Genomic DNA, 17204 nt, shown 5'->3' with positions numbered 1-17204 from the left:
TAAATAATATAAAGAAGTCTCTTGACAGTGTTGAACACATAATAATAATTGAGTAAATGGCTGCTATTATTAATATCATAAGAGTTTATGCTCATACATATTTCAGCTAAATAGAAAATTAGTTGTTTTGCTAATATGCAAACATTAATTTGTTTTTAGAGGTCAAAATTATCTAAGATATGTGTGACTTTTAACATTTTCCACTAAATATATTTTGAATAAATAATATAAATTCCTTCAAATAAGTTCTAATTTAGTTTCATAGCAAGCCTAAATTTAGAATAATAGAATCATAAAACTGTTTTCTCTTAAAATTATATCTATTTACCAAATACAATCGTCCCACCCTTATCTGCAGGCTTTAATCTTTCAAGACCTAAAACCACAGATATTACTAAACCCTATATATATATTGTGTTTTTTCCTATACGTATATATCTATGATAAAGTTTAATTTATGAATTAGGCTCATCAAGACATTAACTATATTGTTAATATTATTATTAACAATATATATTAACAATATAGTTAATATAATTGTTATAACAATTATAACAATAGACAATAAAAGTTATGTGAATATAGTTTCTCTTTCTCTCAAAATATCTTACAGTACTATATTCACACTTCTTGTGATGGATGATGTGAGATGATAAAATGCCTACATAATGAGATGAAGTGAGTTGAATGACGTAGGTATTGTGACATAGCGTTAGGATACTCCTGACCTTCTGACCATATGTCAGATGGAGGACCATCTGCTTCCAGATTGCAGTTGGCTGCTGATAAGCAGATACTACTGTATTTATAGATCAGGCACGAAGCTATCATTTTATGAATAATCTCATTTAATCCTTAAAACTACAAGTAGATATAATATAATGCCCATTTTAAAAATGAGACAACTTAGGAAAAAACCCAAGGGACATGCCTTGAAATTACAGATTGATGATTTGAGTTGAATTTCAAAAACAGGCAATCAAACACTGTAGTTAATATCTGATTGTTACAAGAGTGATGCCTATCTTTTACTACATACTTACTCTGTGAGAAACAAAATTGTTTTCGTGGAAGTTTTCTTAATAAAATAAACATTTTAGGGACAAACTGTAGGTAATTAAGCAGACAGAAAATTGGTTGTAGCAATTAGGCTCCATATTTATTGAACTTTTATTATCACATTTTTAGGATTAATATGACTAGAAAATAATTATTCCTGTTTTTTAAAAATATCCTCACTTCTCAAAAAAAATCTGATATATGACATACATAAATGAAATAGGGAATGAGGTAATTTTTTGTTTGAAATATTCAAGTAATGAATACAAGCATGCTTTGAGTTTTATGTTTGGAGGTAACATGGTGGACAGGATTTGTCCAGATCCTCACCTCCTTTTCCCTCACATACTATGAGGATGTTGTGAGCACATGGGTGCATACGTGTATGTGCATGCATGTATGTATGTGTGCATGTACATGTGTGATCTTACACATTAAGTGATTTACTTCTCATGGAAATTAGACTATCCAGCTTACTCATCTTGGCTGACAGTGGTTTCTGTCCAATCAAGCTTATCAGAAGTCACTAGTGACTAATAACTAATAACAACTGCTACACTTGCTATATAAGATAGATTTTCTTACATGAACTCAGAACAGAATGTTTACCAAGTCTCTTAGGCAAAATCCTAGCTGTGCTGAGTAAATGTAAAGGCTATGGTTATTGGTTGCAGTGTGTTAGCAGTATAGCTGTATGTACGTATAAGGTTAGACTACCTAGTACAAGTTTTATAAGGTGACAAGTATGAGAATTACAAAAGAAGAGAGTTTGATGCTCTAGTTCTTTATCTTCCATGACTTCACATATCCCATCAATTGATTTCATAATATAGTGTTGTTTAGTGTCCTATTTTTCTCCTGAGCCATAGAAGAAACTAATACTTTGTTCAGGGCCTTGACTTAAAAAAATTTACTGCTATCACCTAGTCAAACTTCAAAGTGTAGGTTTATCTTAGAATGATAGGATTTATATGCAAATCACTTAATTTATTATGGTATCACACTGGATGTAAGTATAAAGTATAGTTAATATACAAATTCTACTCTACACTGCTTAGAATATGCTTCACTCCATTAATATAAATCAGCTTTCTAGTTTAAATATTAAACCTTAAAAAATTATGAAAGCTTCACTTTGGGAATAGCATAGCTGAGAGATATGTTCTATGGCACTTTGCATATGTTCTTGTTGCAAGGGAGACAATTCATCCTTTTAAAGTTTATCTTTTAACAGAACCCCTAACATTTCTAAGAAAAAGAACCCCAAAGAATTACAAGTGCTGAGAAGAAGAATCAAAGTCTATAGATACTGGAAGGGTAGTAGCCACTAAGGAGGATCTGTGAAGATGCATGAAACCCGGATCTGAGAGCTAAGTGTACCCTGATACCATATTCAGCACCACTGGAAGCTGCACAGATTCTCTAATTGTCCTGCTTTCCCATAATTTATTGTGTAAAATTATATGAATCTTACTTTACATCCCATAGTAAACAAGACCAATTATCTATAATCTATTTTATAGTCCAAGTACTCCAGTGATTCTGTTTTTGGCTTTAAAAAAGTTCCCATATTCAAAGTAATTCCAAAAATCCCAGTGATCCGAAATCCAAGCAATCAGATTACTATAATGTATTTTAGGAAGAGGTTGGTGGAATAAGTGTATGAAGCAAATTTGGAATAGGGCAATCTGCTTAGGAGTTAGATGACTGAGTAGTATGCTGTAGGGGGAAAAGCATTTTGAAAGAATTAGACCTTTGAACAAGTGTTTGAAGGAAATTTTACTTAGGATGAAGAGTCTGCAATTGATGTCATCAGCTAGCTTAATTAAGCAAGAGGATAGCAGCCCAAATAAACATTAACTTGCAGCAAGGAATTATCATTCAACAAAGATTTTACTGATTCTAACATTTACACTACTACGGGAGTAAGGAATTTGCATATCGGGATAAATAATCACTAAAAGAAAAAAAGTAGCATCAATGAAGTAGTCAGAAATCAGACACATTTTAGAAGGACTAAAAAAATATCTGTCCAATTATTTCTGAACCTCCTACCACTTCTGCTTCAGTTTTCTTGTGACAACTGTAGGTTAATAACTACAGGATCAAGGCCTTCTGGATAATGAGGCACAATGGACTCACTTGATAATTAGTGAGCTAAAACAGCTACAGAAACCTATACTAAATATATTTTAGTGAAGAAGGGCATTTTCTTAGCATCAACATGTGAAACCTTAATAATTCAGCAGTTTAAGTTATATGTATGTATGGATACACACACATTTATGTATCATGAAAAATAGGACAAGCTTAATTGCAATTTATATTTACAAATATAAAAATTCTTAAAATTTCTATAAGAACTGAACTTAAATATATGGAATAGATAAGTCACAAGAATAAGACACAGCATAGGGAATATAGTCAGTGATATTATAATAGTAATGTGTGATGACAGGAGCTACATTTGTGGTGAGTGCAGCACAATGTATAGAGAAGCTGAATCACTATGTTGTACACTTGTTAATGTAACATTGCATGTCAACTATACTCAAATAAAAAATTTATGAAACAAAACAAAACTGAACTTAAATATAATGGTGAACTGCAACACTAACCTCTTGTGAGTAATTTCATCATGTAGAATTATCTTCACAGTATTAGAAAAGACAACATGCATTAAGGAGAGCACATGATGAGACGAGCACTGGGTGTTATACTATATGTTGGCAAATTTAATTTAAATAAAATAAGTTAAAAAAATAAAAACAACATGAAAATCAACCATTTTATGAGATAAATACCATATTTTTAGCATTTAATTGATAGACTGAATATATCTCTCATTTTTTATTGATAATATTTCATGTGGTACTGTATTTTTAAATGTCAATTTATGTCTATAGTGAAATATGTATTAAAAGATATTATAGCATATATTAAAAAATGAAACTAAGAAGCCTTGGGGATCTCAGAATAATGGGCAATGTTCTAGAGCAGGGGACAGCAAGTTTTTTCTGCAAAGGACCAGACAAAAAGTAAATATTTTAGACTTTTCAGGTCATATGATTTTTGCCACAATTGCCTCACACAGTCATGTTGCACGAAAGCAGATACGAAAACAAATTTGTGTGGTTATGCTTCAGCACAATGTTATTTACAAAATGATACAGTTGGCATTTTTGGCAGCCCTACAGCAGGTTCATAGTTTGCTGACCCCTGAACTATCAGACTTCTTCTGTCTTTCTATCTGGTACAACCTTTTGAAACACCCACAAAGTTTAATTAAGTAACAAATCCACATACCTTTTCCCCAGGAATTCCAGGAGCACCAAATTCACCTTTAATACCACCTGAACCCTAAAATATAGATATGTTCATTAGGAGGTTTTTTTCAAAAGTGTATTAATTGCTAGGGTCAAAAAAATCTGCCATTTCACAGATATGTTCTTCTGCTTGCACCAAAATTTGTTCTCTGAGTCCCTTCCTCATATTGTCTACAAGTCATTAAACAATACTTTTGATCATGTTATCAAAAAGGTAATAAGTAATGAATATCAAAGTGCTAATCAAAACTAAAACTAGGCTTTCTCCACACAGATATATGTAACAGCTTTGCCATTTCTTTTATATTTATCAAAGGTAAGGAATGATTCTGTTGCTTTTATCTTACCTAATATCTGATGTTTTCAATTCAAATAAGTCATGAAATTTTATACTCTAAGGGACTCATACTTGTTTCATTAATGTGCCTGATCTTCCTTTTTATCCTCTAGGGAAATCCCACAGCTGGGGCAATCCAATTGTTAACTTCCCTGCTTTTCCATCTAAACAGGAAAAAATATTCTCAATGAAACTGATATGTTGTTACCTATATCTGCTTAATGGCTCTACCACAAATTCTGTCTAATAAATTTATCCTTGAAAGGGTGGAAAATAAGATAAACTTTTTGAATGAGTTTCTCTATCACTAATGTGTGGTAGAGACTAAGAAATATATCAGAATTTTATGAATATATCATGCTATTATTACAGTGGTATTACATATTCATTTCAGATTTAAGGTACACAACTAAATTTCAACTTTAAATTCCTACTGATTAGATGAGATTACATCAGGTTGGGTAAAATTGATATAAAAATAAAATTGATACAAAACAAAATATATAAGTTGTATTCAATAATAGATTTATACTGACATAGAAAGTCAAAAGTCAATATTAAATCCTACCTCTGAGGCTTACTACTAAGAGAATATATTCCATCTTTCAAAAAAATTGTGAACATATATTGATTCAATTACTTTTTATTGGTATGGTATGCCTATAGAATGAGCATATGAGTAATGTCAGATTGAAAAGAAAATAAAGGGAAACTCATGAGTAATCCCTCAGTTAATGCATTAGACTATTCAAAATGGAAACATCCACATACTGAGATCAGAAGGAGGGAGTAATGGAAATGAATCAATACCAAAGTTTCTGACTATAGAGTGAAGTAAGTTAACTTATTCCATTTAAAATTATTTTAGTTTTCTCTCGAAGTATGTCAGCAAGGCAATCATTTCATAAAGTCTATACGTTTTTGGAAATTAACTGGATATGTGAAAGATAATAACTTAAAATAAACTGGAAAATTATTCCCCAAATAGAGCTCAGATCATACTCCCCCTTAGGTTCAGGGACATTGAAAATGAGCTGCTATTTCACAAAACTCTGATGGAATTTCAACTTTGAAGTGGGTAAAAGTATTAGCCACGGTCTTAAAGAACTGAGAAAGTAAAGTGGTTGCTAAGTAATTAGGTTGCTAACTACATATGCTAAAAAGGGGATTGGTGGTGGTGGTTTAAAAGATGTAGAAAATTACAATAATCAAATTTTTCAAATAATGTCATCTAGAGTTTACTCTTGGACAAATGAGATAATTTGATTAGGTGCTCTAATATAGAATATCGATCACATCTAAGGGTTCAAATCGATGCACTGGTTGAATTTCAAACCATCTTACTCTATGAAGAGGGTCATACTTTTTATGAAAAGAAAAAAGGCAATAAATCAGATTAATAAAGCATTAATTAAGCCCAAACTTGTTTTTTTCCAACTATTTCTGATTCTTCATTGCTAATTAGCAATGTGAAGCTAAAACTGACCAGATCACTAACTTTTGGGTTTTTTTTAAAGTATAGTAGAACAATAGTTAATAACAGTCCTTTATGATTTAGCATATCTAGCTCTTTCTTTGCAAACTGACTCTTTGTCCTGCTTGACAAAGTTGCCCGGACAATTAGGACATCAAATTTATAGGTTCTAGAAACAGCTGAGTTGATGATTTAGACTTTCTTTCAGGTGTGGTGTTGATTCATTCATTCAACACCTATTATGTGCTTTTCTACATATACTGCTCACAAAATTCCTATTCTAGTGGGGGAAATAAATAGATACATAATACTAACAAGTCAGGTGACACTAAAAATGCTATGAAAGAAGACAGAAGTGGAATGAAGGAATGTTTTTTACATAAAGACATCAGAATAGGGTTTTCTATTTTAAAGTGATTTTTGAGTAAGAACCTAAATGGTGTGAAGGAGAGAGCCAAGTGGCTATCTAAGGAAATCCCAGGTATATATAACCTGGTGTAAAGAGCATAGAGCAAGAGTAAACAAGGGAAGAGGATATGACACAATATAGGGAGTGGAGAATGGGATAGGGAGAGCTCTACACATTATGTGAAGCCTTGGAGCCATGGAGAGAGCTTCAGTGTTTATCTTGAAGGAAATAGGAAGTCATGGGTGGGTTTTGACTCAGGTGGGAAAGGATTTACTTACATAATTGTTCATTGTCAAATAATGTTGGGAACAGAAGACAGATTTGAAAGAAATACTTAAATCATTAAGTGACCTTTTCAAGAAAGTAACTATCAATACGTTGTTAATATTTACTGCAAGTAGCATAGAATAACAATTCAAGATTTTTATATAATAAATATTTAATCAATTGCAAATTCTAAGGGATTATTTTGCAAATGAAGATTAATTTGTTTTTGGTTAAGTCACATAAGAAACTAAACTCAAACTAAAAGAATTATTTCCACCTCTCCCTCAATATATGAACAATTATACTATGGAGAGGAAAGCAGAAGAAACATATTTTTTGTACCTCTTATGTGTCAATTTCTGGCACTATGTAACATACAATTTATTGTATTCTTTCTTCATAATAAACCATTGACTAGGTATTGTTAAGAATAACTTTCAAAGCAAATAAGAGGTGGATGGGATTCAATCTCAAATGGTTCAGGCTCCAAAGAGGTAAGCCATCTAATATACTGTCCAACATATACTGTCCTAAATATCCTTTCTCATTCTTAAGACCAAAGAGAAAACCTTGAGAACATCTGGTTCCCTTAGTAACACTGCACTTCTGATCATTTCACAAAATTAACTATTCAATATGCCTTAGAGCAAAATGACTTTCAATCTTCAAGCTATGGAGGCATTATTTTGTGCACCTACTCTAATAATGAAAATTATATAGCAGACTTAAACACAGAGGAAAGTTATCTTTATTTATTGCACATTAAAGTTGCAGGATCACACAGTACAATAAGAACAGGAGCAGACTCATCATTGACTCCTTAAAATGAAACAATACATCTATGTTTATTACAAGTGCCAGAAAGCTGAACATATTCATAGCCACAGTCATCTAAAGTCATAATTATACAGCAAGTGCTATGGTAGTTTAATCAAATGCTGGTGCTTGTATTGAAAAAATAAAGGAAGTATACCAATTAATTATTTGTCTTATTTTGTAGATCATCAATTTATTTTATCCCAGCTATTTGTACCTTGCCACTAAAATCATTTGCAATTATGAATTTTGTGTAGTCTGGAAATTAAAACCAATGTTAATATTTTTAAAACATATCTTAAATGGGAAGCTATATAAGACACTGTAATCCTAAGATACATTTTTGTATATTTTATAGATTTGGAATAAAAAAATTGCTAATAATTTTCATGTTTACTAATTCCTTCCTAATCCTTTTCTACTGGTTTTCTGTCCTACAGAGGGAGGGAAAGTTCATTGAACAAATCATTACTATATCGTAAACTCAGTGAGAGTAAGCTTGTGTTTTCTCACTACTGCCATAGCTCCAGAACTCAGCACACTTTTTGTTATAATAATAGGAACTCCATAAATAGTTGCTGATGAATTAATGAATTAATTAAAGGAGACATTTACTATATAACTAAAGAGTATGGAGGAAAGAATGAGTCTTTAAAAGACATATGCTCTAACAAGAGAGTTTTAATACTTAATCTTTTTTTAAAAAAAACATCATTTAGGGATCCCTGGGTGGCTCAGTGGTTTAGCGCCTGCCTTTGGCCCAGGGTGTGATCCTGGAGACCCGGGATCAAGTCCCATGTCCGGCTCCCTGCATGGAGCCTGCTTCTCCCTCTGCCTGTGTCTCTGCCTCTCTCTCTCTGTCTCTCCCATGAATAAATAAATAAAATATTTTAAAAAACACACATCATTTAAAGGTGATATAATGATTTTTCTTAATATTTACTTAATGTTTTTTAAAAGTGGCAGGGATATTTTTAAAGTATTTTACTCCTTCTGAAGCTGACATATGAAATTTCTTCCTATGCCAATAATCTTAAATTGATAGAATTGGTAAGTCAAAGAATGGAAAAGTCAAGTTAAATCACCAACAAGTAAGACAGATATGCATTTTCAAAGTACTTTGTGTCAACCTTACAATGTGAGAAGAACTGATAGATGATACGCCCTCCTTTACAGATGAGGGAAATGAAGCATGAAGAGACTGGGTGGCTTAGCCAAACTCACATTGCTAACCTGAGAAGAGTTGAGATTAATCCAGATCTTTCTACTCTATGAGTCCTCTTAATTATGTTATCATCGGCACGCAATTCTACCCATTCACAGTTCTCTCAGCTGCAAAATGAGTATAAAAATATAACACCAATAAAAATTAATTAAAAAAAATATAAATAAATAAATAAATAAATAAATAAATAAAATAATAAAATAAAAAAATATATAGGGTTGAAATTCTTTATGAAGTTATAAGGAAAAAATATTTCAAGTGGAAGTGTCATTATCAAAAACACAAATAATTCTGAAGAGCTTTTAAAATATAGAGCAACCTTCAAAATGCAAACTGGATTTGACATGTCTAGGTTTAGATCCCAACTTGACCAGTCACCACGTGGCCTTGGGCAATAATTTAACCTCCCTAAACTTCAGTTTTGCTTTCTCTAAAATAGTAATACCAATACTAAATATGAAGAGTTTTAAGAATCAAAAAGATAACACATCTAAATCACTCTTCCCAGTGCTGGGCACATGGTAAGTACTCAATAAATACTAGCTATTGTTATAATGATTTATATAGTTGGTTTGATTGAAGTAGTCCTTAGAACTAGTTTAATCATTTAAAATTTTTATATAATGGCATTAAGCAAAATCAACCCAAGTAATTTGATTTAAAGGGCAAAAATAAATGTTCCATCCTACATCTAAATTCTCTCAAAGATCTGCTAAGGTGCCTAAAGTTCCCATGCAAGCTACAATGAGTAGCTTGACTTCTTTCGGAAGTCAAATGTCTATGAAGTTGCTGTGCAACTTTGAAGGATAAATCATGCTCCTACCCTTTATAATAAGGAGCCCACTTAGATTATGCTGCTAATTTAGAACCATAGACTTCCAAGTTAAGGCATGAATGGAATTCAAATCTGTTTCACCTTGGAAAGTTGAAAAAAAAAAATAACTCCTAAGCTTAGCTCAAATTAATTTATCTAGTTAGCTAACAAAAGACATGACATTAAAAAGTGGAAAATGGAACACTTAAGTTTTGATATGGTCGGGAAAAGGGAAAGGCAAATCTCTAAGCATGGGATATTGCCTAAAATTAGTTCAACAAAGGTGTGCTGTGCAAAAAAAGGTTAGGGAGCCAAGAAAGAATCTTCAGTGGGGAGCCATCAGCAGACAAGAGAAGTCACAAGAAAAGTAAATTATAAGCCAATATCCCTGAGAAACAGATGCAAGAACCCTCGACAAAATGAATTCAAGAATAAAACGAAAGCATTATCCACCAGGATCAGAACATTCCATGCAAAAGCAACAAAATATATATTGTTCTCAAGTGCACAGGGAACATTTTTTAAAGATATATCAAATGTTAGGCCACAAAATCAATCTTAATAAACTTAAGAAGCTGATTTGTATTTCCCTAATGATGAGTATTTACCAAAAGGATGCAAAAATACTGATTCAAAGGGGCTCATGCACCCTCATGCTTATAGCAGCATTATCAACAGCCAAGTTAAAGAAATCGCCCAAAGATCCATCAATGATGAATGGATAAAGAATATATGGTTTGTATATGTATGTATATGTACATATATACATATGTATATACACATATGCAATGGAATATTATGCAGCCATCAAAAAGAATAAACTCTTGCCATTTTCAATGACGTGAATGGAGCTAGAGTCTATTATGCTAGGTGAAATAAGTCAGTCAGAGAAAGGCAAATACTCTATGATTGCACTCATGTTTAAATTTAAGAAACAAAACAGATGAACATAGGGGAAGAGAAAAAAAAAGAGAAGGAAGCAAACCATAAGACATTCCTAACTACAGAGAATAAACTGAGAGGTGATGGAGGTAGGTTCAAGACAGGCTAAATGGGCTATGTGAGTGATGAGTATTAAGGAGGGCACTTGTTTTGATGAAAACTGGGTGTTATATGTAAGTGATGAATCACTGAATTCTACTCCTGCAATGAATATTACCCTATATATTAACTAACTAGAATTTAAATAAAAACTTGAAACAAAAAAATTAAGAAATGAAATCATTTCAAGCATCTCTTCCAACCACAATAAATTTCACAAATAATTGGACATTAAACAATATGCTATCGAATAATCAATAGATCAAAGAAAAATCAAAAGAGAAATAAAAAAATACCCGAGACAAATGAAAATGTAAATATAGCATACCAAATTGTGGGATACAACAAAAAAATTCTAAGAGGGAAGTTCATAGCGATAAGTGCCTACCATATGTAATAAGAAAAGTTTCAAATAAACAGTCTAACTTTACATCTGAAGGAATTAGAGGGAAAAAAGCAAATAGATCCCAAAGTCAGTAGAAGGAAAGACAAAGTACCACAGAAATAAATGAAATAGAGACAAAAAAACATAATAGAGATCAACGAAACTAAGAGTTGGTTCTTTGAAAGAGAAACAAAATTGATCACTCTAAAAGTATACTTATCAATAAAAGAAAAAGGGAGGACTCAAATAAAATCAAAAATGAAAAAGAAGTTATACCAATACCACAGAAATATAAGGGATCATGAGACTACTATAAACAATCATATGTCAACAAATTGGACAATGTAGAAAAAGTGGATAAATTCCTTGAAACATATATCCTACCAAGACTGAACCATATCATAATAAACAGAAAATCTTAGCAGATTGATTACTAATAATGACATTGAATCATTAATAAAAAAATTCTCAGTACACATCTACAGGACCAGACAGTTTCACTGGTGAATTCTACCAAACATTCAAAAATGAATTAATACTAATCCTTCTCAAACTCTTCCAAAAAATGGAGTAAGAGGGAATGGCTCCAAACCCATTTTATGAGGCCAAAAATGCCCTGATATTAAAACTAAACAAGTATGCCACAAATAAAGAAAATTACAGGCTACTATCCCTGATGAACACAGATGAAAAAGTTTTCACAAAATATTAGCAAACAGAATTCAACAATGTATTTAAAGTATCATACACCATGCAAGTGGGATTTGTTACAGGCATGCAAGGATGGTTCAGTATATCACATTAATGAAATGAAGGATAAAAATCATATATCATCTCAATAGATGCAGAAGAAGTATTTGACAAAATTCAACACCCATATATGATAAAAATTCTCACCAGTATGTATAGAGGGAAAGACCTCAAAATAATGATGGCTATATATGACAAGCCCAGAGCCAACATAATACTCAATGGTGAAAAGCTGAAAGTCTTTTCTCCAAGATCAGGAACAAGACAAATTCCATCATTACCATTTAACATAATATTGAAAGTCCTAGCCAAGACAATCAGGCATGAAAGAGAAAGAAAAGGCATCCGAACTGGAAAGGACTAAGTGAAACTGTCACTATTTGAAGATGACATGATTTCATATATAGAAAACTGTAAAGACTCCATCAAAAAACTGTAAGAACTAATTAACAAATTCAGTAAGCTTACAGAGCATAAAATCAAGACTAAAAAATCTGTTGTGTTTCTATGCACCAATAGTGAACTATCAGAAAGAGAAATTTCATAAACTCTTCATTATAATTGTATCAAAAGAATAAAATTCCAAGGAATAAATTTAGCCAAGGAGGTGGAAGACATATATACTGAAAACTATAAGACATTAATAAAAGAAATTGAAGAAGACACAAATAGAAAGATAATCCATGCTCATGGATTAGAAGAACTAATATTATTTAAATATAAGCACTATCCAAAGCAATCTACAGATACAGTGCAATCCCTATCAAAATGGCATTTTTCAAAGAAATAGAAGATATAACTCTAAAATTTGTGTGGAATCACAAAAAAGCCCAATAGCCAAAGCAACCTTGAGAAAGAAGAACAAAGCTGGTGGAATCATGCTTCCTGATTTCAAACTCTGTCACAAAGCTATAGTAATAAAAACAGTGGAATATTGGCAACAAAACAGATACATAGATCTGTGGAAAAATAGAGAAACAAGAAATAAATCCATACATAAATGTCCAATTAATTTATGACAAAGGAGTCAAAAATATACAATGAGGAAATGATAGCCTCTCCAATAAAGGATATTGGGAAAACTGGGTAGCCATAGGCAGAAAAATAAGATTTGACCACTATCTTACACTATGTTACACAGTTAACTCAAAATAGATTAAAGACATGAATATAATATCTGAAACTATAAAAACTCCTAGAAGAAAACAGGCACTAAGCTCCCTGATGTAGGTCTTGGTGATCATTTTAAAATCTGACACCAAAAGGAAAAATAAGTAAGTGGAGCTATATGACACTAAAAAGCTTCTACACAGTAAAGGAAACCATCAAAAAATGAAAAGACAACCTGCTGAATGAGAAAAACGTGTGTAAATCACATATCTGAGAAGGGGCTAATATCCAAAATATTCATACAACCCAATAGCAAAAAATAAATTAAATCCAATTTAAAAATGGGCAGAAGTCTGAATAGAATATTATTTTAAAGAAGAAATATAGATGACCAACTGGTACATGAAAAGATGCTCAACATCATTAATCATCAAGGAAATAACAAATCAAAACCATAAGGAGATGTCACCTCACATCTGTTAGAATGGCTATTATTAAAAATACAAGTGTTCATGAGGAGGTGGAGAGAGAAAAGATTTCACACACTAGTGATGAGAATATAAATTGTACAGCCATTGTGGAAAACAGTATGGACATTCTTAAAAAAATTAATAATGTAAGATGATCCAGCAATTCCACTTTGAGTATTTATCTTTAGAAAATAAAAATATTAACTCGAAAAGATTATGCACCTCACATTCATCATTACAGCATTATCTACAGTAGCCAAGATGTGGAAACAATCTAAATGTCCATCAATGAATGAATGGATAAAGAAGATACAATACACATACATGCACACACATACACATACGCACACTAGAATATCATTCAGCCATAAAAAGAATAAAATCTTGCCATTTATGGCAACATGGATGGACCTCAAAGGCATTAATAATAAGTGAAGTAAACCAGACAGTAAAAAACCAATACTATATGATCTCTCTTATGTGCGAAGGAAAGAAAAGAAAGAAAGAGAGGGGGAGAAGAAGAGAGAGAGGGAGAGAAAGAAAAGAAAAGAAAAGAAGGAATGAAAAAAAGAAAACCAAGCTCACATATACAGAGAACAGATTGGTGGTTGTCAGAGGTAAGGAGTGGAGTTGAAGAAATGAGTGAAGGGATAAAACCTTATTTAAAAGAAAAACAAATAGGGCAGCCTGGGTGGCTCAGCGATTTAGTGCCTGTCTTCTGCCCAGGGCATGACCCTGGAGACCCTGCATGCAGCCTGCTTCTCCCTCTGCCTGTGTCTCTGCCTCCCCTTCTCTGTGTCTCTCATGAATAAATAAGTAAAATCTTTTTTTAAAAAAAGTAAAACAAATAGATAAACATGCAAACAAATGATAGGAAGCTAAAAAAATCTTTAGTGGGGATTCATCTGCACACAAGAGAAATAAGAGTTCAAATATTTGGAGAAGAGAATGCTCAAGAAGGTTAGGGCACAACTAAAAAAAGAAACTTTCTTGCTTCACAATTTTGCTTATAGTTTATAGATACAAATATTGGGGTTTCCACATCTTTTCAAGTTTTAGTTCCAATAGGAACTCAAAAGCATATTTGAATGTTGACGTAGTCTTCCTTATTTCAGCAATCAGCATTTAAATATAGTCCTTAATAACCTTTAACAGAAATGTGCATTTGTATGGGACAGAGATATGAGATGGATGCATTTTAAAGTCACTTTTAAACAAACTCACTGTCATCCTGACAATGTTCTGAGGTTTCTTACCGGTTCTCCTTTATCTCCTTTCTGACCAGGTGAGCCTGGCATTCCCGGCAATCCTGCTTCTCCCTGAGCAAAAATTAATTCTGTGTTATCAAACATTCTGTCACACTGAGCTAAAGACTAATAGTTTATAAATATGAAGGTGACAATAGAAGGTTAAAGCTTTACTCTCCTCTGAGCTGATGTTGATCCCTCTGCTAGAATGCCCTTCCCTTGCTCAGGAGGCTCAGTACTCTCCCTCTTCCAAATTTCACTTGACATCATCACCTCCGTGAGACTTTCCATGGACTGTGGACATGTGATGCTCCTCTATGGCCCCTGCACCTGTGCCTGCCTTTCTCATGGAGCATGTGATTCAGTATTGGTCCCTAGAAGAAATTAAGGTTCCTCTAAACTTTCACCTCACCCCTATACCTACTCGTCCAGCCAGGAGTGAAGTGGTCGCAGGATGTGTTAAGTCTCCAAGGGCATGTATTAAGTCACAGTGCTAGGGGACATTCTATTCTAGGAACCAGGGCTAGTTTTTCTTTTCCTCTTTCCTTTCCTCTGGTATTGGCATTGAGGAAAACCATCAAGAAATCACTCAGTTTCCTTTTAGCACAGCCTCATGATTGCCATTAACATTACTATAAGAAGTTTCTGTAGGTCCATGGGACTACTCTTTCTGACGAACGGACCATACTGGTATAGGTGTAGTACATTCTTTAAGTGAGATTCTCTGCCTATTTCCTACAGTTTCAGTACACAACAAAGAAATACTACATAGAGTATCTTCGTGTATGTGTTATAGAGCAGGCAGTTTTCTTCAACTGTGAATTCCCAGAACTAAGCCTACTCCTGACACATGTTAAGTACTCAACATTTGTCCCTTGTACAGGTGGGTTCCCCCCTTACCTTTCTATCCATTCTAACTCACAGCCTGGAAAGAAAGTCTGATGGCTTCAGAACTATTCAGAAAAAAAATCCAGGAAATCCTATTCCCTTTTCTTAACCCACCTCGGGGATAGAGTGGTTTAGATATTTGATTCAACTAGAGCTAAAGGTCAAGACACATTCTATGCACTGGGGCCACATCCAAGGGGCTTGGCTCATTTTGTGTAGTGGCTTTTCAGTGAGCACAGATTTAAAACTAGCAAACCTTGTTTGGAATGCACTGGCACCGGTCTTGAAGTTCCTGCTTTGCTGGCAGATAGGCAGACATTTTACTGGCGTGAGCGGGTAACAATGATGATGCAGTACTTCCATAGCCATCCTGCTCTGGACACTAAAATCCAGAAAAATGATGAGGGTCAATTCCAAACATTCTAACATTCCAAATACTGGCTCCCACCAAACTAGGGATGACTAAACTTGCCTACAAGAACTGCCTTCTAATGAGCCAAAAGTCAACACTGGTATGTTAGAATTCATAATGCCTTTGCTCTTCTACTAGGTCCCTGATATGTTTTATTACAGTGACAACATGCAAGAAATGCACTAAAAAGTTGGTTTGTTGAGGACTTCTAAATCTATTATAAATGACTTTATGATTAAGTACAGTAATATCAAACATCTACAATATCTGCATTGTTACAATAAAATAGTTACACATATCACATCTGTGTATATGTTTGTGGAACAAAATATAAAATAAAAGCAAGCAACTTGAACTTTTAGAACAAGATGACTGGAAAGGCATGTAAAAGTGGAAAATAAAACCTTTTTATGCTCCAGGATAGGACTTAATTAAAGTATATCTTAGTCCTGGTATTTAAAGTCCATTGTCCTTTAAAGTTATCAAAACGTCTCCATTGTAACAGACAAGTGGTGAATTTCATACTTAAGCAGTGGGTTCAGAACATGTAGGATGACATGAAGCAAAACTTAGTTATGAAGGAATGAACTTTTTTCTCTCTCAAAAATAAATCCAGATGGGGAGGATAAATGCATCCTTTCTTCTCCACATCATTTACTAGGCTCCTCACCATGGTCTGTAACTGTGAATTTGTAATTTCATAACTCTGAATTTGCAATTTAGGGGAAAGGGTTCACACATTACTTTTTATACTACAAATTATATATGCTTGAAAAAACATTGCTAGGATACAAAACTAAAAGATTGTTAGTGGTTATTTATTATGGTGAGACTACAGTTGATATTCCTTCTTTGAATTTGGCTGTATTTTCAAAGTTTTCTAAAATAAGCATACATAATTTTTAAAGGTTTTTATTTATTTATTTTTGCCAAAGAGAAAGAGAGAAAGTGAGAGAGCAAGCATGAGCTGTGGGAGGGGGGAGGGGCAGAGGACGAAGCAGGCTCCCCACTGAGCAGAGAGCCAGATGCAGGACTTGATTTGGAGACCCCAGGATCATGACCTAAGTGGAATGCAGATGTTTAACCAACTGAGCCACCCAGGCACCACATACATAATTTTTAAAACAAAAAAATATTTTGAGAAAAAGAAGGGTAGCACTCTAATGCTTGTGAA

General features: G+C 33.2%; 1 protein-coding gene across 4 annotated transcripts in view; it reads right to left on the bottom strand.

Moving 5' to 3' along the window:
* COL19A1 (collagen type XIX alpha 1 chain) overlaps nt 1–17204 on the bottom strand; it is a 312174-nt gene that overhangs the window by 235357 nt on the left and 59613 nt on the right. For 2 of the 4 annotated variants that reach the window (XM_072735110.1, XM_072735126.1), the window contains exons 8-10: nt 15875–16000; nt 14740–14802; nt 4366–4419 (exon numbers count right to left, since the gene is read on the bottom strand). In XM_072735110.1, coding sequence (XP_072591211.1) covers nt 4366–4419; nt 14740–14802; nt 15875–16000 — 243 coding nt within the window. The remainder of the gene's footprint in view (nt 1–4365; nt 4420–14739; nt 14803–15874; nt 16001–17204) is intronic. The other 2 variants (XR_011996755.1, XM_072735118.1) reach the window with 1 other exon arrangement.

The sequence above is a fragment of the Vulpes vulpes genome, chromosome 1 (genome assembly GCF_048418805.1).
Source record: "Vulpes vulpes isolate BD-2025 chromosome 1, VulVul3, whole genome shotgun sequence".
Taxonomy (NCBI): domain Eukaryota; kingdom Metazoa; phylum Chordata; class Mammalia; order Carnivora; family Canidae; genus Vulpes; species Vulpes vulpes.
This window is presented reverse-complemented; position numbering and strand designations above follow the sequence as displayed.